The sequence below is a fragment of the Pteropus vampyrus genome, unplaced genomic scaffold (genome assembly GCF_000151845.1).
Source record: "Pteropus vampyrus isolate Shadow unplaced genomic scaffold, Pvam_2.0 Scaffold48, whole genome shotgun sequence".
Lineage (NCBI taxonomy): Eukaryota > Metazoa > Chordata > Mammalia > Chiroptera > Pteropodidae > Pteropus > Pteropus vampyrus.
The window spans coordinates 7313931-7335556 of NW_011888829.1; the positions used below are offsets into that span (position 1 = coordinate 7313931).

General features: G+C 52.6%; 1 protein-coding gene across 1 annotated transcript in view; it reads left to right on the forward strand.

The window, feature by feature from the left end:
• LOC105291679 (plexin-A4) overlaps window positions 1-21626 on the forward strand; it is a 101275-nt gene that overhangs the window by 4275 nt on the left and 75374 nt on the right. Inside the window, exons 5-9 of the mRNA XM_023530281.1 lie at window positions 354-500; window positions 2987-3101; window positions 12992-13192; window positions 19074-19170; window positions 19499-19757. Coding sequence (XP_023386049.1) covers window positions 354-500; window positions 2987-3101; window positions 12992-13192; window positions 19074-19170; window positions 19499-19757 — 819 coding nt within the window. The remainder of the gene's footprint in view (window positions 1-353; window positions 501-2986; window positions 3102-12991; window positions 13193-19073; window positions 19171-19498; window positions 19758-21626) is intronic.

Genomic DNA, 21626 nt, shown 5'->3' on the forward strand with positions numbered 1-21626 from the left:
GCACAAACTTTTTGCATAGTTTGTGGCAGCATTACTGAGCGTCAACACATTTCTCCTGGTAGCTAATCAATGTATGTGTTTATACTTCTGCGAGTCTGGCACGGATATCGTGTGTGTGAATGAGTGCACATGTGAATCTCTGTCAGCGTCTGTGTATGTGCACATTGAGGAGCTAGTGAGCAAATGAGGGGTAGGTGCCAGGGGTAGAGTGTGGAAAGAGGAATAGACCAGAACTGGCTTCTGCAGCTGCTCTCGGGGTTGCCCCAAGTCTGGGCCCACTGAATCAGAGAATTGTTAAAGCTGAGGGCGCCCCTTCTCAAGGTACAGTAGGCTCCCCTTTCCCTGACTCTCAGTGCGAACCCGCCACAGGGCCTTGGCCTTAACCCTGACCTCTCTGCAGGGGACCACCATGTCGTCCAGCTGCAGCTCAAGTCGAAGGAAACGGGCATGACCTTTGCCAGCACCAGCTTTGTCTTCTACAACTGCAGCGTTCACAATTCGTAAGTGCCCCAGCCCCACTCAGCTCCCCGTTCCCGGAGTCAAGGTTCGTCAAGAGATCAAAGACCCCACCACAGTTCACAAGGAGTTAACACCAAGAGGCCCCGCAGGGAGGCCTCCTTCACCCCTGAAGCAGACAGGCCCCTCCTCTAGTGCCCATGGAGTCAATGGAAAGAGTTGAGGAAGAGCAGAGTGAGACCCTGTCGGGTGGGCGGCTCCTCATCCCCGGCCCACACGTCTCGTCTGGCAGAAATCTGTCTAACCTGACTTACTTTCCACCATCTGTTGAGGAAGGGGGTGCATCTCACCTGAAGAACTGAACAGCCAGCACCTTGGGTGAGGGGAGGGGTCTGAGGAGGGAAAGAAGCTCCCATGTGCATCCAGGTAAGGGCACGTGGCCCAGCGCATCACTGAATGCCCAGCTCTGCACAGTGCCCCGCAGGCTGGGTCAGCACTCAGGCTGGAGAGGTCAGAGGGGCCGAAAAGGTACCAGCTGGGTGGGCTTCTGCCTGGCAGCCCGGCTCCAGCTCCAGCTCCAGCTCTGGCCCTGTTTGACTGAATCCTCCACTTCCCTAGGGAGGCCATGGAGGGCAGAGGCCCAAGCCATTCTGTGCCCCAGTGTCCTCTGTAAATGGGGACAGAGAAGTCCTTCTTCCGGGGATGGCATTCGGATATTTAACAGCTGACATGGCAAGGGCGCTGTCCCAGGAGAGCAGCCGTTGGCTGGGACGCTGCTGACTGCTGCCCCTGCCCATCAACCCTTCTTGGCCCGCAGGGTGCTGCCATGGCCAGAAGAGCTATGACCAGGAAAGCGGTTAGAGCTGTCTGGCCAACCATGTGGGTGCTGCTCATGTTTTTGCTATCATTATATGATTATTTCCTCTCTAAAATGATGGGATTAGACTAGGCTGAGAAGGCATAAGCCATTTTTTTTTTTTTTTCACCGTACAAACCTTTCTCCAACCAAAAATAGGCTTGGAAGCATGATGTCCAAGATAGATGGGAGTAGAAGCTACTTGGGTAGAGGGTCGAGAGTGTCTGGGACCCTTCTGCCTAGGAACTCCACACGTCTACCCCCTCACACAGTCTCCAAAGATGTTCCAGGGGACCCCACAGGGTTCTAGAGAGCGCAGCGTGAAAACTGTAGGACTTCATCTCAGAAAGCTTTACCTGCTTTCATATGCTGCTCTATTTTCCTCTCCAGACAGGTCAAGCTTTTTAAAATAACCAAAGACATTTTTGGACTCTAGCCTGGTGGAATTTGGGAGTTTAGCTCTCTGCTTATGGCAGCAGTTGGCTCTCTTTGGGGCCCCAAGTATGAGGCAGCCAGACCTCCCAGCCAAGATCAAGTGCTTCGGCACTGGAGTTCTCTTTCTGCTTCTTGCCAGTGAACTTCCCATGGCTTTACCACTTGGCGGCCTAATCCCTCATTCCCCCTTTGCCCCTATAGCAAAGCAGAGTAATGGATGAAATCCTGTGTGAAGTTTCCATTCAGTCCACAAAATGGTCATGAGTCTCTACTATGGACAAGGCAATGTAGGACTCATTAGACAGGTTATCAAAAATTAGTAAGATGCAGAGACTCAATCCCGCCCTCCAGGAGTCATGGCCTAGTGGACTAGTGGATGAAGTAGACAGTGAATAAGTGAAATATAATATAATAACAAAGCCAGTACTGTCCCAGAGACATAAATGAAGGGATTCATAGAATAAGGGCCTAGTGTGACCAACTCTCCATTGGTCAAAGAAGGAAGAGGAGATGGCCAAGTGGGAGAAGGGGAAGTGGTACTCCAGGTAGGATGGCATGAGGAGAGCGTGTCCTGTTCGTCGCTGAAGCACCAAACACACGTGGGGACATGGATCTGAACACCAGGAAGAGCTTAGCCTGCATGGCACGGCCTTTGGAGTTTACCCTTTGGAAGGAGGAACCATGTTGAGTTTTTAAGCAGGAAGGAACTCGTAAAGCTGCCTTTGTTTCCTGAGGGTGAAGTGTAGAGGTGGGGTTGCCAACTGTACAGGAGGAACCCAACCCACTGAGAGAGCAGCCTCGGGACCTGCCTTTGCCAGGGTGGGATCGTGTGGGTCCTTGTCAGCCCGGACCCTGGAGTCGGTTTGAATTAAAACTCAATTTCTTTGTTTGCCCTAACTCTCATGGGTTCTCCGGACCAGCCCCTCTCCTCCAGACCTCGTTGTTCCCCAGTTCCGCAAAGGAGGGCAGCATCCTGTGGAGATGGAAGGTGGTCAATGAGGCCCTTGGCAAACAGGGTTGTCACCTACCTGGGTGAAGGGGAGGAGGCCAGAGATTCTTGGCTTGCTGAGGACTTAGAAAGACAGGGAATGGAGGTAGATAAGATTTGCTCTTCCTGAGTGTTTGAGGGTGGTTTTTCTTACTACTAAAAAATGTTTTGCTAGACCCAAGAGTCTCAAGCCCTCTGCTTTGGGTTTACCCAGGTTCTCTGATTTGTGCCTCTTCCTCCTCTGTGCCCAGGTGCCTGTCCTGCGTGGAGAGCCCATTCCGCTGCCACTGGTGTAAATACCGGCACGTCTGCACCCATGACCCCAAGACTTGCTCCTTCCAGGAAGGCCGAGTGAAGCTGCCTGAGGTAGGTCCCTGCAGTCGAAGTGGTGAGTGTCACTCGTAATGAGCGTGGGACATACAGGCAGGCCTTCCCTGAAGACAAAACAAAGGCAAATCCCGCTTCCTCCCCAACCCTGAGACTCAAGGGGCCACTTTGTGAAAACAGTAAACGAGCAAAGCTTTACACTGGGGCTGGTGGGCTCTGGGTCAGTCCTGGAGGTTCAGTTCCAGACAAAGGGTGTATTCCAGGTCACCCCAGCCAGGTGAGTTCTAGAACAATTCCAAAGATGATGTGTGTGTGTGTGTGTGTGTGTGTGTGTGTCCTAGAAATAATTGTAAGTGCACAGCAGGGCTATGTACAGATTTTAGCTGTCTCTCAGAGCACTGTTCACAGCGCAGAACTAAGGTCAAAGGGATCAAATTAAGTAAAAGGAAGAAAATTGAAAGAATGAGCAACTCCTCAGCCAGAGCAGTCTTCTCAAAGTACGGCTCCCAGACCGGCAGCATCGGCAGCACCTTGTTAGAAACACAGTCTGCAGCTCCACTCCAGCTGGATGAGACCCTCTGGGCTGGGGCACAGCACTCCAGTTCTGCTGCACGGTCCAGTGTGGGAACCACCGAGACAGAGGTGGGCTCCACAGCTAAGACACTGTGTTCCTAGTTCCTCCTAATCTGTATTCTTATCCTTGCAAACTATTCATCAGCATAATAGAAATACTCTATTATGTTGTTACCGTTCTTAGAATGTAAGTTTGTGGGCAAAGACTCCAAAGATAAACGAATATAAAAAGACTTTGGAAAAGTCCACTGTTGTTCAAACATCATGATGCCTGTGCGATTCCAGCCGTTGGGCCAGTAGTTCTGAACAGTGGTTGCTTTAGAATGCTGTTATTTAGAATATGCACAAACACACACACACACACGAAGAGGTTATAGAAGTCCCCAGACAGAAGGCCCTCTCCCTGTACAATGGTGTCTGTCTATGATTGGAAATGGCCAGACAAGACCTAGACCTAGATTGTCCCTTTATAAGGAAAAGGAGAAAAGAGGTTACATCTTGGCTTTAAGCAAGACTGTGAACCTAATGTGTATGTGTCCATTCCCTATTCTTCTTCAACTAAAACAACATGGATCTAAAGCTAACAGGACAGACTTGGGTCTGACAGGAAAGGAGCACACCCGTGGCACGAAGATCCTGATAAAGGGCTGAACAGTCTCCTTGATCTTTGACCTTTAGATTGGGGCACAGACTCAGGAGCCGAAGGGCTGGTTGATACACCAAGACCAGGGGCTGAGGACCCAGGAAGCGACCTCTTTTCATTTTGTTCAGAAACCTGCAAGTCACTCGATGGGAGTGAGACAAAGAGGTTTCCAGCCTCTCTTTCCAGACTGGTGTACCTGGCGGAAGTTTCAAACGTGGAGAGGCCTAAGAATGAAATGAAAGCGGAAACGAACTACCTGGTGGATTTCGAAGGCCCTTCCTCATTTAATTACCCCGAAGGAGGTTTTCAAATCTCTGCCATCTCTTTCTTGTTTGCTGCCCTTTTCCCAAGTTTCTTTCTTTTAAATATATAAAAGGAACTTGTTTCTGCTGCTCAGAAAGAGGGGAAAAAAAGAACTAGAAGAAAAATAAAACAAGAGCCCGCCACATTTCCCAGAGCAATTCAGAGGGATCCCTATAGAAGAATGATGTCTTTAAGGGCCCAGACTGCAAGCCAGGCACGAGGCCCCATCTATACCGGGCACTGGCAAAGGCTGCTGGGAATTCACAGCACCTCTCAGGATTTGGTACTAGGCCCGCCAGGAAAGAGAGAGGCCTGGAGGAATATGGCCTATGGAGAGACATGGAGATGGACTAACTTTCGATTCTTCCCATGTCACGTGAGCTGTTTTGTAGTGAGCCTGGAAGGCTACTGCGGTGAGAGGCTTCGGGGTGACATGGGATCACCATGCCTCCCTTATCACGTAATTGAATGGAATTAACTTTGGTTCCTAATTTTCTTGTAGGCATACTTATTCTTAGAGAAGGAAGCTTTAAGTCTATGCTTTTAAGTCTGGCAAAGCTTGGGGGCTGCCTCCCACCCAGCTCAATACTAGGGCCATTTTGAATACAACATGGAGGAGAAGCCAGCGTTGACCTCGCGATGGTCATAGCAGCATCGTTCTGGAGAATGCACCAAAGGGAAAAGAAGTAAAAAAATATGTGTGGGCTATTGACTGATCCAACCATTTTGAGTCAGTGGAAGGACGTCATTGTCTTCAGAGCTTAAAAGAAAGCTCTGAAATACAGTAATTTTTTTTTTTAATTTACGTTTTTGGTTTGTTTGTTTTTTTTTATATATATATTTGTTCCTAGGAAGAGATGGTAGCAGGAGAAACAAAGAAAATCACGCATTTGAAAGTGATTTTATAGAAATTCCCAACACACACATCCCCTCTCTACACCAGCTGAACCTTTGCTACATGTCACCATGGGCCCTTCATTACCCAGTTCCCGAGCATTTCCCACGTACAAGGCATTGTGAGAGACTTAAAGGTGTATAAGAGATCCGTAGATCTGTATTTAGAAATGTGTGACATGGGCCCTGGTCTACATGATCACTAAAGTTCTGTGGTTGTAAGTGGAGGTAAGCTGGAAAGCATCGAAGAGAAATCCATGCCCGCAGAGTGGTCTTACAAGGTGCGTGTTCCAGCTGAGGCTTAGGTCTCCCAGTTTTACCTGGTGAGGTGACTTACTCGGCCTCAGGCCTGCAGCAACCCTGGATGCCCAGGTGCAGACCTACCCTCTTGGAACGAAGGCGAGACCCCAGCCCAGTGATTCTTCTGAAAGTCCCCAGGTTTTCATTTCCCTCTCGCCTTTGAGTGTAGGATGCAGACAAGGTCCTTTTGTTCGCCAAGAGGGATGCTGCCAGGTGGCTTTTCATCTGCCCAGCACCATCTTGTACCCCAGGAAGACTTTCATCCGTGTGTCTTCCAGTTTCAACACTGGAGTCATTGACTGTCACCAGGGTTGTCGAATTACCTTTCTATCCCCCATGAACAAACAGTGTATTCAGGTGAAGTTATTGGTCCGGAACAGAGGACTGGTCAATCATTGTTGTTATTATATTAATGACAAGTATTCTAGCATAATTACAATGATTAGAAGTAGAATACCCAGTAACATATGTTGTTTACGGTAACTATACTCCAGTTACAAGGAACGATTCTGTTTCAGCTACCGATGACATTGTGTTAACAACCCCGGGTCTTTAGATCAGCTGCCAGATCCTGGGTACCAAAGGGAGGAGGGAGAGGAAGGTGAGGGAACACTGGAGTGGGATGAGAGAGTCTTCTGCTCTCGGTCCTGTTCTCCCAGTATCTGCGGAAACTCCTTGCTTCCCCATGGAATGGCTTGTCACTGGGGCAGCCATTAACAGGGCCACGCCCTCACCTCTACCAAGCCGGAGGAGCCACTGGTCCCCAAGTAGCTCTGGAATCCCCAGGCTCGTCTGCCGGCTGATCCAAACACCCCATCGTACCCACACACTTAATAATGGACATCTTGAGGGAACGAAGGTGAACCTCCACGGAAAAGCATTACTATTGACAAAAATTTGTCCTCGATCGATTACTGTACCGTTTTTTTTTTTCTCACCGAAACTGGAAAGCAAAGTGAACCGCAGCTGGAGTTCTATTATGCGGGCGCCAGACTGGAAGGGCTTTACTAGGAAGGCGAAGCACATCTGACCCATGGGGCACAGGCTCGGAAAGGAGGTTCCTGCAGCCCGTCTCTTCTTGAAGTTCAAGCAGAGCTTACTCTAGAGAACAGTTGTAAGATCAGAAGAGGCAAAATTAATTCTATTTGATTTCCAAAGCTGTGCTTGAAACGTTCTCCCAACCTCCCCTACCACCCTGCTACTCCCAAGATGCCGTCCATAACCGGGACAGATATCACAAAGCCCGCCGATCCCAAGGGTCAGAACTATCCAGGACTGAAGAGCTGGCGAGGCAAGGAAGATGCTGGGACTGCCACTTGCCCCCAATGCGGAAACGAGCCCCAGGCCAAGGGCACTTACCCTCCTCCTGGACTTGGGAGAAATCAGCCAGGCCATGTTGTCAGTGATTCTGTTTCCCTTCTCACCGAGGGGCCATCCCTGGGACCCGACTCAAAACAATGAAACCATCCTTGCCATGCCCTTCACCCTCTTTTGAGACAAACAAAGCCAAACCTGGCTGAAGGACTTGCTTTCCATCCACGCACCGCCCCCGCTCCAGGTATCCCATCGCTGAGCTGCCATTTCCCCAGACAACTGCACTTTCCATCAATCTCGCCTGCCCCCGCCCCCCAAGGTTATGGGTATTTCCTCTCTGTATTATTACTTTGCTCTCTCCATAAGCCAGCCCATCGTAGATCACGCTAATGGCATTATAAACTTGGGGAACAGCAAGAAAATATATGGTGCGTTACATTTTTGTATTGGGCATCACGGGACTGAGGAGGGGAGTGTAAATTTGGGGGGTTGGTTGGTTGGAGCTAGAGCTGGCTCGTCTTTGGAATTGATGGGGGCTGAGGTGACGTGAAAGGGAAAGGTGACCTGGAAATCACTTATTCCTTAGCTGCCCCTAGATGCTGCCCCAGCCCAGCTCTCCCCACCCCCCCAGAGCTCCACAGTCCCCGAGTTTTTCTGTAACAACCACTAAGAGAATTAGAGCCGTCATCTCGTGAACACACTGGGGGCTGTAAATCCACAGGCCTGCCAGCCCCACTCCCCCAGGCAGCACCAGCCCCGAAGGCAGCCTTTCCTCCCCTAGCCCAGCGGCAGTCTTTATGTCCTTGTTCAATTATTTAAATATGCAATGAAACCTCGGCATAAAGCAGCCACTGACATACTGGACGTGGGAGATGGAAAGGCGCCCTTTTTCCTTTCACGCTTCAGCCTGGCGTCCATGCTCTCTGCAATGAGCAGGGCTATCTTACGTCCGTGTGCATTTAAGTGGACACCAGAATATTCACAGGGCTGGCCACTTGACCTGGAGCCCACTGGAGCTACCTCCTGAAGCCAACACATTAAAGATTTTCTTGTGCCTCAAGCCACTGCCACTCCCTGCCCTCGGTCCCTTCTTACAACCGCAGAATGTAGCCACAGGCACAACAGCCTTCAAGGGAATCTCCTTCTTACTGCACTTGTCTCCAAATGATCGTGCTAAACGCAGGGATGTTCCACCCTCCGAGAGCTGGCCCTTTCACATGGTAGTTCAGAGAAATATCTTCCTTGAAAAGAGAAGGGCAGGATGTGTTTGAGGAATCCCGTATGGGGACTCGATCATCATCTGGGGACAAAAGTCAGTTAGATGATCAAGGTGAAAATATTTTGTTCATTGTCCTTGTGGGAACAGAGCGAGGCAACTGGGGTCCTTAGTTTTGTTTATCGTGAACATGGGGGGATCATATGTGTTACGCCGTGAAACAAGAAGGAGAGTGGAAAAATATGTGTGAGGGGTGGAGGTGGCAGAATATGCACTGGATTGACTTCGCGTACGCCTTTTACTGTGTCCGCCAGGTTCACTAGAATCATGACGGTTTCCCACGCTGCCTACCAGATCATGCCCGCCTGTTCAGTGGTACTGGTTATAGTGCACCAGTTATTAGAATATTAAAATATTTTCCTCCTGGTAGATAAATAGCCACTTCCAGGAGGCCCGCCTCCCCCACAAGTCCCCAAGTCCCTCTAGCATGTATTCAATAGGTCAGTATTTTAAACATATATGCTCAGAGCTAGTTGAGCTGGCTTTATGACCCCCGTTTCAGAGATGGGAAAACGGAGCTTCAGAAATATTGTATAATGATTGTCCTAGAACATCCACTGAGTTAATAGTAGAACTGAGATCATAAAAATCATTTAATCCGAACCGGCCTCTTTATTTTATGGACAAGAAGACCCAGAAGATTTGAGAGACTCGCCCAAGGCCCCATGGTTGGCTGGCGGAGCGTGCGAAACATGCAGCTTCATGATGTCACCTCCCAGAAGATGGGACTGCTGTTAAGGGAGCAGTGGACAGAACTGGGACCTTCCTATCTGTCCCCCTTGTGTTTGGGGCACTGGGAGCTGTTGACATCATCAGGCTCCGCATAAGACCTGAAGCCAAGAATGGTGGAATGAGCTGGGCAGTGAGAGACAGTGGAAAATCACACAGAGACAAGGGCAGGGGAGATGGAGGCTTCATTCAAAAATGAGGTAGAGAGAGAGAGGAGATGAGGAACAAGCAGCAGCTTGAGCCGAGGGAGAAGATAAGGAAGGAACAAGCACTTGTTGACGACTTGCTCGCTCTGTGCCAGATACTTTCTACATGGTAGTTCATGGAAAGCCCTCAATGCCCTGCGGTGGCGAGGTTATTAATCCCCACTTATAGTTAAACCAAGCAATGATCAGAGCCCTCTCAGACTCCAAAATTCACAGAGGGAAAGAAACATAGACTTGCACTTGAAGTTACGTGATTCCCGACAAGATTCTCTAGTTAAGGAAGCTCAAAGGTGAGGACAAGGTCCACGTGACCTGAGCTCCTGGACCATGGCAGAGGTGCTCAAAACAGGGCTTCAGTTATGGGAAACGTGGAGGTTTCTCTGAAATTTCCCAAGAGCATTATTAGACTTGGAGGTGGCTTTGTACCTGGGACCTCGGCGTGAGGTAGGTCAGGATCTGGAGAGCTGGAGTGGGAGGAAGGGGCAGCATGGGGGCAATGGTCCTTCCCTGCCTTGTTGCCTAAGAAAAAAAATTGCCATTTTTACATTTCAATTAGGAGGGTTACTGGGGTCAATCAGCAGTGCCACTAGAGGAAAATGGGCCCAGCCCAGCCCTGGGCCTCTCCAATTATAATTAATGAACTTGCTCTAAGAGCTGCCAACCTTTTTATATGCAAACTAAGCCTTTATGAGGCCACTGGCAATCAGGACTCATTAGAGAACTCATAACAAGCCTCGGTGAGGATCTTACAGGGGAAGAGAGAGAGGCTTATGCTTTAGTCCATATCCTGGACCAGAATCAGCCCAGCCCCCAGGCGAGGTTCCAGCATAACTCGGGAGGGTTTCCCAGCTCCCTAGTCCTGCTGGTCTCAGGGAGATCCTTGCTGACTTATACCACTCCATTCTGAGGTGGTCCCCCATGCCGATAGGAGCTGGCCTGTTTCATTATGGTGAGGAAAGATAATGGGTTGCAACTGCGTTAGTCAGCTGCCAGCACATCTGCTGACACTGAGCCATTATTTTTCCCCTCCCTGCCCCAGTTTCTCCTTTGCAAAGTAGAAAGGATCCATTAGGTCGGTTCAGAGGACTGTCAGATTGCAGACACCCTCATTCACGAGCAGCAACATTTTGCTGTAGGAAGTGGAGGTGAGAGGTCCCAGCACTTCCACTCTTGCTCCAAACACAACCATAGACCGAGCTTCTGCATACAAAGGTGGATGTAGCAGGAGGAAGGTCAGGCTTATGCATGCTCTAGGGGAGGAAGGGCTCCCCAAGGCCACAGGTAGAGCAAGGAGCAGAGGCAGGACTGGCCTGAACCCTCAGCTGACAGCTTCCCACTGTTCATAGATCCTGTCTCTTTATTCTCCAACGTCACACCTCCCACACTTGAGTCCTGAGCATCTTCCTTTTCACAAACTTACTCTTGTTTTCCATGGGTCCTGCATTCTCATCTTGCTGGAGCAGGCGGTTGCAGTGGGGGAGGGGTATCAGCTAAGACAGCGGCACAGGATGGAACCACTAAGACTCTTCCCCCTTGGGGGCCTCAAAGTCTCCAGGGACTCACTCACTCTCAAGCCTCGGGGCCACATGCTGGGTTCAGGCCCCATCCTCACCCCTTCTCCCGCCTACTGCCTGCCTTCCTGCTGCTGCTCTTTAATTGTGGTAAAACACGTACCGTAAAACTTACCATCTTAGCCATCTTTAAGTGTGCAGGTCAACGTGCCATTACGTACATTCACATTGTCATGCAACCATCTCCACCATCCACCTCCAGAATTTTTTCATGTTTCCAAACCCAACCACTGTCCCCACTAAAGCCTAACTCTCCATCTCCCTCTCTCCCAGATACCACCATTCTACTTTCTGTCTCTATGAATTTGGCTGCTCTAGGTACCTCACAGGAGTGGAATTGTGTAATATTTGTCCTATTGTGACTGGCTTATTTCACTTAGCATATGGTTTTGAGATCCATCCATGTCATCGCATATATTAAAATTTCCTTCCTTTTTAAGGTGGAACCATATTCCATTGTCTGTGTATATCACAGTTTGTTTATCCATTGATGGAAACTTGGGTCGCTTCCATCTCTGGGCTGTTGTGAATAATGCTGCTATGAACATGGTATACGATTTCGAGTTCCTTTTTTCAGTCCTTTTGGGTATCCCCCCCCCCCCCCCCGGGGGCAACTAGGTCTGCTGTTGTCTCCTAGCTGCTCTTCGGGATAAAGGTGTGAGCGGCCTGGGGGAGGGCAGGAGGGATTCGTTTAACAGCGCTGGGGCACTTTCTTCCCTAATGCAATGCTCCGGGTACTCAAGAAGGACAAGTATGAGGCCACCCCCAAATCATGGAATCAGGACTGGTTGGAGCTGAATGGGTCCTCAGGTCCCATCCAATTGACAGTTAAGGGAGTCGAGTCTCACGGTGGGGATGCGATGTACTCAGGGTGCCATGGCTCATCGGAAGCTCAGCGGGCACCAGAGCTCAAGTCTTTCCCAGCATTCAGAGACGGGGGCTCACGTTTGCTCTCAGACCCAGTAGGGATAGCTGCCCCTTGCCTGATTGCCTGGGCCCCCTCCTGTCTGCCATTCCCCCACAGCCTCTGTTCTGCCTTACTCGGCTGGGGGAGAATTCTGGGGTTGGGGACCAGCAGCCTCTGCGGAGAGTCAGCAGTAAACCCATGAGGCAGCGTCCTCAGGAAGAATGTGTGTGCTGTGCTTTTGACATCCAGCCTACCCAGAATCCATCTGTCTCGGTATGCTCCCCAACAGTGCCATAGCAGGAGGAATCTGGGGGACGGTGGACCTGTAAGATGTGGGGTGCCCAGACTCCACTGGGATGCCGACTCTCTTCTACCCAGCTCCTGAGCACCCGGCTTCTACCTCTCAGCTGAGCAGAGCACCCACACTCCTTGTTTGACCCCATTCTTCTCGAGCCCTCCCTGGGCAGAGCTGACTGCCCCAGGGAGAAGGGGCCCAGAGACTTGTGTCCTCCAGAGCCAGAGGCCCTCTGGGCCCCACGTGGCACCAGGGACGAGCACACTCATTGTCAGCATCCGAAAGGCACTCGGGGTCTATCCTCTCCGAGGGGCATTTCCTCGGGATCAGGCCATCCCCAGAGTTCAGTCAGAAGCTTCTGGATTTAAAAGGCCTCTGGGCTCATTCCAGAACATTCCCGAATGCCAGAATCATCCTGTGTATGGACGGCCCTGCTGGACCCGCCTTCTGTGGTCCAGACTCACACTCCAGAACCTCGGCCCAGGGTTTTGCCTGACTGTCATGCTGCTCACGTGGGTCCCGCTGCCCCCAGTCTCGGCAGCCGGGAACTTAGGCAAAGGGTCAGCAGCCCAGAGTGGGGTGGGACACCCCGCCAGCAGTGTCTGTCTCTGCTAGGGTACCAGGGGGGCCAGGAGGAAGCCACCAGGGGTGTCAGAGTCAAGAGTGCATTAAAATGGAACCTGAAGAGGGCAAGGGACTATTGCAGTGAGAAGTGGCCTCAAAATGGAAACTCCGGGACCCAGGATTTCTCAGTCCCTTTCCCTCCCGCTCGGCGGCTGGGGTGGGCACCAGTGCCCAGGACCACCCCTGCCTGTGTCCCGGGGAGGGAGGGTCGGGGCCAACACCTGTGTTAGGTCTGCAAAGCCTCCTCTCCCTTTGGCTTCACGCTCGAGCCTGAGCCATGCTCTCTGCCCCCAGGACTGCCCCCAGCTGCTGCGAGTGGACAAGATCCTGGTGCCCGTGGAAGTGATCAAGCCCATCACTCTGAAGGCCAAGAACCTGCCACAGCCGCAGTCGGGGCAGCGCGGGTACGAGTGTGTTCTCAGCATCCAGGGCAGCGAGCAGAGAGTGCCCGCCCTGCGCTTCAACAGCTCCAGCGTGCAGTGCCAGAACACCTCTGTGAGTGCCCCGGCCCGCGGCCCCAGGCCCCGGCCCGCCTCCACCCCCTCCATTGTCCCCTTCTAGAGCCTGACCAGCTCGGCTCTGCAGGACATTCCCTGACACCCACAAAACTGCTCAGCTTCCTCCCTCCCCGCTCCCCCAGCCCAGCCCCTTACACCCGACCCAGCAGAGGGCTGGGCTCCGAGATCGACAAGTGTCTGCCCAGAGGTGGGGCCCTGTTGTGGCCAGGAGGGTCCTTTGCCCAAGATGAGGGACTGTGGGCAGAGGGGCTTTGGGACCAGCTGTGGGGCTGCTGAGCGCTATTCACGGGCAGATGTATTTACCAGGTGTGTTCCATCCTCCTTCCTAAGAGGAGTCTGGGCCCTTCCTTTCTACTGAGTGGAGCTGAGTGCCTCGTGTGAGCCCACAGAGGCCCCACACCCCCTCCACACCTACACGGAGGCCACTTCCCAGCACGAGAGGCCTCTGAGACAGACCATGCTCCTGCAGAGGAGCTGGCGGCCCGAGTGTACTGCTTGGCTCAGCACAAACCCTGCCCGCTGTTTAGAAAACTCACATTAGGTCCATACTCAGGCTGCCACCTGGTTCCTAGGGACCACAGTGAACCCTCACGGTGCACCACCTCCCGCCTGCCTGTGGCCTTCCCAGTCACTCTTCCGCTCACTCTCACTCTCTTTCTGGGCTACTTCTCTGCACCTCGATGCTCGGAGACAAACGTCTTACTTAGAGACCTGTAATGTTTTCGAGCTGTGAGAAACTGTCATGCTCTTCTTCACGGTGCAAAAGAGAAACTAGAGGCTGAGGAACGAGGGTACAGCTAGGCTTGTGGGGAACCCTCTTTAAGAATTAAATATAAGAAATACAAGAACAGATATGCAGCTCCACGTGCCTCAGGGTGCCCACCCCGCCCAGAGGGTAAATGGCGTGCACGAGGGCATGCACCGAGTGAGTGGCAGGGCCAGGCCTGGATCTGCGGCATCTCCTGTATCATACCGCCTCCCGTTCATCCTTCTCATTGCCTCTGGGTACATATAAGCAGTGACTGGTTTTAGGGATGTGATGTGGGACCAGGAGAGTCCTGGACAAGGCACGTCGTGGGAGTGCTCCACTCCTCCTGCAGGAAGCAGTGCAGGGCTCAGTGGAGCTCAGAGAGGCCCACGTGTTTGCCCAGGGTCACTCAGCATTATAGGGGCCGAACTAACAATTGATCTCCCAACCTCTGTAACCCAGATGTGTCCCCCAGATATGTCTCCCCCGGCAGCCAGGATGTTTTGCAAGTCTCTGCAGCATTCCAGATTAAACGTGCAAGCAAAAGGGATATTAAACACCTCTGGTTTTTTCTCAGTCCTGAGGCTAACTGGACCAGCCCCAAGGGTTTGGGTCAAGTGATTCTCCCCCAAGTAAGCAAATCCCTGTGGGAAAAAAAGCATCTGAGTCGCACATTTGATTCAGCAGAAAGCGGCTGGGGATTTCAGACCATGGAGAAAACAGCCTCGTTTCCTCAGAGAAGCTGCTCCAGGGGTCTGGGCCCCACAGGTGTCAGGAGGGAGGACAGAGCCTGCGGCCTCTGATAATGAGTCCTCAGTTCCCCAGAGGCCACAAGCCTGGGCCCCATACTTCTGCTGACTCAGTTAAATAGGCGAGGGTACCCCAGATGACAGCCTGAGCTCGTCCTGTGAACCCGGGGTCTGCACCTGGGGGACTGGCCGCAAACGTCCAAGAGGCTTGTTGGGACCTGCCCCCTTTCTATGTCCTTCCAGAACTGGAAGTCGATTGTGTTCAGATGTCCTCAGCACTCCCCGAGCTGAGACCTGACCCAAAGAATGAGCCCTTCATGGGTCACAGGGAACTCCCTAAATGTACGGGCAAAATCAGAACCTTCTGGGCACAGATGGGAGCTCAGCAGCCCTGACAGGTGAGGGCCAGGCAGGTGAGGGCCAGGCAGGTGAGGGCCGGTCTCTTCCCTGATGCCTTCACAGGGTCCCTGGTACTGGCACCAGTCATTACCCGTGGGACAAGGAAAGGTAGTGCTGGGTTCATAACACACCCCCTCATGAAAGGTGGAATGAAAATTAGCAGCTGGGCACTTTATACCCCAGCCTCGGTGTTACCTGTGGGAGCGGGGTCTGATCTACCTCCCAGAGGACTGCGGAAGAAGACTTACTGTTGTTTCGTTGCCTCTGTGAGCTCTCTGGAATGGGCGTAGGAAGGGAGAAGGCTCCAAATGAGAAGTCCCCTGGGTTTGTGATGGCAGAGGGAGGTGGGTGACAAAGAGGTCTCAGAGGACAGCACAGAGGGAAAAGAGATGCAGGAAAACTCATCACGGGTGTGATGCTGGCTGGAGTGGGGACGGGGGGACAGGCAGGTCATTTCCGGTCCATTCTTTGGGGACAAGCCATGGGCCAATCACTGCAGCTGTCATGTGTCTGGTGGGAGAAGGACAAGACAGCTCACAGGCAGCAGTTGGACAGGGAACAATTGTAGGAATTCCTGGCCTCCTTTAGACGAAGGTTCTAGAGAAAAAATGTCAAGTGCTGTTAATAATAGTGCCTAGTATCCGCCCCTTGGTCACCAGCAATCACCCGCGTAAGCGGGCCACAGTGGGCAGCTGACTGGCCGCAGTGCTGGCGGAGGCCCCGGGCTCTGGCCCAGCTTCCACCAACCCACAGTGGCCTCATGTTTTCTCTTGGTGACCCAATTTACCATATGCAAAACAGAGGGGGGGGGTGACCAATGGTGAGGTACCTTGTCCCTCTTCCTACTTTCCTGGAACGCAGCTGAAAGTGAGTCTGCTGAGCCTTCTGGGGTCCTGGAAATGGACACATAGGCTTCTCATGTTGTTCAGATTTGTTCGCCCGAAAGGTAGAACTTTCAAGCAAAATATCTCAGAGCTCGGGACAAGAGAATGGTTGGAAGAAAGAATGTCCAAACTATATAGAGGTCTTCTCTTTGCTTCAGAAGGTAGAGAAACTGAGGTTCACACCTTCCCAAGGTCGTGATCAATGTCATCCACTCGCTGGGCCATGGGGTGCCAGACTTGTCTGAGACACTTAACCTCCTGGTCCCTGGGAGCCGGAAACACTCTTCCTTGAGCTCTGGGCTTTGTGCAGATTAACTGCCAGCTGATTACAGAGAGCTACATATATGCTAAGTGGCATGGAGGTGGGGAGTCCTGGGGGATGGGAGCCAGTGGTCCCAGCTCCCCAGCTGTCTTGCCTCCCCCTTTCCCTTTGGGATACAGGTCGTAAAGAGAGGGTATCCAGGAAGGAGAATGACTTCCTTAGACATCAAGGGAGTGGAGCAGAGCAGCTAGGTATGACTTCCATATTTCATAATCAAGATTCCGGGAATGGGAGACAGAGAGAGAAAACAACACCCAGCATATTCCTTGAGGTCTTTTTTATTTTCAGTTTTCTTCGTAAGGAAAATGTGCGCTCGCACACACGCGCACACCTGAACACACAAGCGTTCTCATATGCATATGCTTCCAATGTCTGGCACATAAACACTCAATAAGTGGCTGCTATTATTATTCCACATAAACATAAACACAGGGAACACAAATATATTTTGCACAGCATCCCTGAGTGTATACACAGAGATTAAAATACACCGTAATATCTGGGAGCTCATTCTACATGACAGGCACTGTGTTCAGAGCGTTGGATGGTTGTCTCGAACCTTCCCAATGCTATGAGGTATGCGCTGTTTATAATTTCCATGGTACAAATGGGGACCCTGGGGACTTAGATCATTTGCCCACATTCACACCGCTGGCCACCACAGAACCACTTTGTGACAGTCTGTCTGAGTGCGTACACACATGTATGAACACATAACAGAGATGTGCACTGACCTTGTCTCAAGTCAGCATGCGAGTGAACACACTTGTGCACACAGACACACTTGTGCACACAGACACACACATGTCTTGCCTTCCTCCCCCGGGAGTTTCAGGTCCTGAAGTTGCTATTAATCTTTGATCAATAAGCGCCTGGTCCCTGCCTGCTACTTCCTCTCTGGGTCCTGGCCAGACCCAGGTCTGAGGGGCAGGAGCCCAGCGCTGCCTCGCTGGAGCTGAACAGCCAGCCCTGCCCAGAGCTCTCTAGCCGGTAGCCTGGGGCCGCCCTCACCCCTCTTCCCCTCAACTGTAGCCATGGAGGAAGGTGCAAGGATGGGAAATGGAGCTTGGCTAGAAGAAATGGGAGGGGAGGTTTGCAAAAGCGCCCTCTTTCCCTCTCTCTTTCTCTGCCTCTCTGTCTGTCTCTCTCTTTCCCCACTGGGCAGTCCAGTACGGCCCTGCTTCTAGCAGCCTGGAAGGAGCAGCGATTCGTAACTTTGGCCAGCACCGGAAACATGAGAGTTGCTTGTTCAAAATGCCCCCCATTTCCTAAGACCGCAAGTCAGCAGGTCTGGGGTGTGTGGGGCCCTGGAATCTGCATTTAGCAGGCCCCCTACATGACTCTGATGAAGGTGATCCAAGAGAACCACCAGTATAGAGCAGAAGAGGTTTTGTGAGAAAACTCAGCATGACTTAGAAGGATGCAGCCCGACCCAGACACAAACACTTAATCTTTGGGGATTTGATGATTGAGCTGTATGGCAAACGGCTTATGGATCACCAGCTGAGTTATGCACTGATCAAAAAAAAAAAAAAAAGCCCCACTGTTGTTTCCTCAGGGCTAAGGAGCTTTGCTTTGTCCTGTGGCATATGCCCAGGTGTCATAGTCACAGGGAGATGCCATGAGAGAGTGGATGGTGCAGTGCAAACCACCACCATTGTAGCGAAACCAGTGAACGGGGCTCCCTGGCCTGGGTGTCCTCACCGGGGAGCTCGTAAAAAATCTCAGAGCCCTAGGGCAGGGCCTGGGGAAAACTAAACTCCGTCCTACTTATGTTATGTTGCTGTGTTAGAACATCACAATATATTCACGTTAGTGCACGTTCTGGAACTCGGGAATTTGGAGCGATTTCTCACATTAGGGTTATAACTTCTCCTTGAGAAGCCTCTACACATGGGCCACAGAGCTAGAGGCACCAGTGACAGGCCCTGAGACCCTCCCCAGCGCATGCATTCCCGAGGTTCTGGGGCTTCGTCCCCTCAGTGGAGGGTGCCACAGCTAGCTGAGGAGGGGCAGGGAGAGGAGGGAGTGTCAGCTGCCCGCCATAATAACCACCAACATCCCCAGGTCCAGCCCCTCCAAACTTCAACACTGAGTTTAAAGAGCCTGTTGGCTCTGCAAATACCACTTTAAACCAAGTCCCCTGCACTAGATCCTTCCAACAAATTGCCAGCCCTCATCCCCTCCTCTGCAGAAAACCGGTCTCAGTTCTATTCCTCCATCCACCTCCTATGGTGGCAGAGTCTGGTGGAATAATGAGAAAATCACCAGGTAGGGATTGGAAATGCTGCCCAGGGCAGACTCGGAACTCCCCCGCCCAGCCTCAGCTGGGGATTGAGAAGTGTCCGTTGTCAGAGACAGATGGTGACTGGCGTGCCTGAGGGCCACCGCTCTGCCCTGCACCCCGGGCAGCACCTCACCCTGTACCAACTCCCGGCCTCTTACCACCACGATCCCAAGGCTGGGACCCAGCTACACTTCCTGGGGAAAGCCCAGCTGATGGGGACGTCTGTGGAAGATGGACGAGTAGCTTCCTCAAAGCTGCTCCCTGGACTTGCGTTCCAGCAGGCCCGGCCCTCCCTGACCCCAGCTGCCTGACCCCTGCCCACCCACAGGTGTGCACCCACATCCACATGCGCCCACCCCCCATACATGCACAGTCATGGTCAGTCGTTAGCCCTGGGTGCTCGTGAGGCCTCCCTGGGAATCTCAGTGACCCCGCTTTCTTCCTTCTCTCCTCCCCGGCCTGGCCGCAGTATTCCTACGAGGGGATGGAGATCAACAACCTTCCTGTGGAGCTGACAGTCGTGTGGAACGGGCACTTCAGCATCGACAACCCGGCTCAGAATAAAGGTGTGGAAGGCGGCCGTGGCGGGGCAGGCCGGGCAGAGGGAGGGGCGGCTCTGCATTCCTGGGCAGGTGTCACTGTGGGTATCCCTCTTCCTCTGGCCCCAAGCCAGCCCTCCACCACCCCCGCTGCTCTGTAACTTGACCTTGGACTCAGCTAGGCACGGGGCCTCGGGAAGTGGAGCGGAGTGAGCTGAAGGGAGGACTGTCGAGTCCAGATGCACTGCCCAGTCCAGTCCCATCCCAGAGGCTGGGACCGCGCTCCTCGTCCACACTCCTCAGCCCCTCCCGGCCCCTGACTCCACCCCAAAGCGCTTCTGCCCTTTGCCCGCAGTGCATCTCTACAAGTGTGGAGCCATGCGTGAGAGCTGCGGCCTGTGCCTCAAGGCGGATCCAGACTTCGAGTGCGGGTGGTGCCAGGGCCAAGGCCAGTGCACGCTGCGGCAGCACTGCCCCGTCCACGAGAGCCAGTGGCTGGAGCTGGCGGGTGCAAATAGCAAGTGCACGAACCCCCGCATCACGGAGGTAAGCCGCAGTCCCGTGGGCCGGGCTCCGGGCTGGGGCCGTGGCGTGCGTGCCCCCATGATCTCCAGGTACTCTCCGTGCCCAGCTGGCTGGGGACATCCAGTTTTCCTGCACAGCTTCCCCAGACTCTGCAGGCTTGATTCAGTGGCCCACCCTCATCAAAGGAGGTCAAAAGCATAGAGGGTCTCAGTTGTCCTGGTGGAGTCTCCACATGAGCTGTGTCAAAAAGAACTTGAAGTCCTCGCCTCCCTCCCTTCAAGAGTCTCGGTGACGAAGCTGTGACACTCCATCAGTGGCAGCTTCACCAAGCAGTGGGCCCATGTCGGAGGCTGCATGGGGGGCAAGGGTGCAGAGCCCCAGCCCTGGGGAGGTGGAGATGGTCAAAATGGATGGGCCTCAGGTCTCACCCGAAGCAACGCCTAAGCAGTAAGCTGGCAGACATGGATTTAGAGCACAGTTCAGGACACCCAGGGGACACAGACCAGGGAGCAAATACTTCTGAGGGACAGGCAAGAGCTGAACATGCAGATTTGAGGGTCACAGAGAACAGGGTTTGTGTCCTGGCGCTTCCAGCTACATGCTGGGTGCCCCTGGACTAACTCATCACTACCTTCATGCCTCAGCTTGCTCACCTGTGCAACGGGTCTAAGCGTCGGTCTCAGGGATGTTATAAAGCTTATATGAGAGGATCCAGGCCCAGCCCCCGGGGTCTCCCCAACCTGCTCCTCCTTGTTCATCATCAATATGGTTAAAGTCAAGGGGATCGCTGCCCCTGGGGTTTATTTAGGTCGCCCTGTGTCTTCACCTCTCCACTCCACACTGTTGGAACCCCGAAAGTCCCCCCTCCCACCGCCACTGGAGTCCTTTGCTCCCCTGTAAAATAAGGAAGAGGTACCCATGTCTCAACAAAGGCACAGTGTCTGCCTCATATCTACACCTCTAGCACAGGGCTTAGCACACAGTGGGTGCTCGAAGCCTCTTGGCCACGGTGGAAGCTGATTGTAACAACCAAGCAGAAGACGCTGGACAGAAGAAGAGGGAGCAGGAAGCTCAGCGTCTGCCTCATGCGCACCGAGGACAGGTTGGGTATCTGGCTCTGTGCAAAGTTTCACAAACGCACATATATCTGATCATTGAACAGTGGCGGTCGCAATAATAGGCTAAATACGTGTGGGGTGCATTCCAGTTTGCAAAATATCTCCACATCCCTTACTTCACCAGTCCTCACGACACCCCCACCACATCGCTCCCGAAGGCTATCACAGCAGAAGCGCGCAGACTGGGCGGCTTAAACCACAGAAATGTATGGTCTCTCCTCGGAGGCTGGACATTGGAGATCAAGATGTCGACGGCATCGGTTCTTCTGAGGGCTGTGAGGGAAGGACATGTCCCCGGCCGTTCTCCTTGGCGTGAGGGTGGCTTTCTTCTCCCTGTGTCTTCACGTCGGCTTCCTCCTATGCGTGCCTCTCTCTAAACTTACCCTTTTCCTGAGGACGCCTGTCGCATTGGGTTGCGACCCTCCCTAATGAACTCATTTTAATTTGATGACTTCTGTAAAGACCCTTTCTGCAAATAAGGTCACATTCTGAGGCACTGGGGGTTAGGACTTTGACCTACAGATTTGGGGGAGACACAACGCAACCCTTCATGCCCCGGCCTAGTTTCATTCCTTTCCCTCATTTTTCACTGTTGACCCAGGATGGAAGCCCCAGTTTTGACCTTTAGGGGGTAGAGAGAGTAGGGAACTTAAGAGGTGGCCTATCTGGGCTCCTTCAATTGTGACATTGGCCAAGATCCAAGTACTGGTGTTCAGAAGCCCCAGGGATGGGAAATCTATCTATCATATGCCAGGAGAGGCTGGCACAGCATTTTTCTGCCACCGAGGTCGCTACTGTGGGATGTCACAATTAGATCATGTGACCTGGACAGAGCCCCTC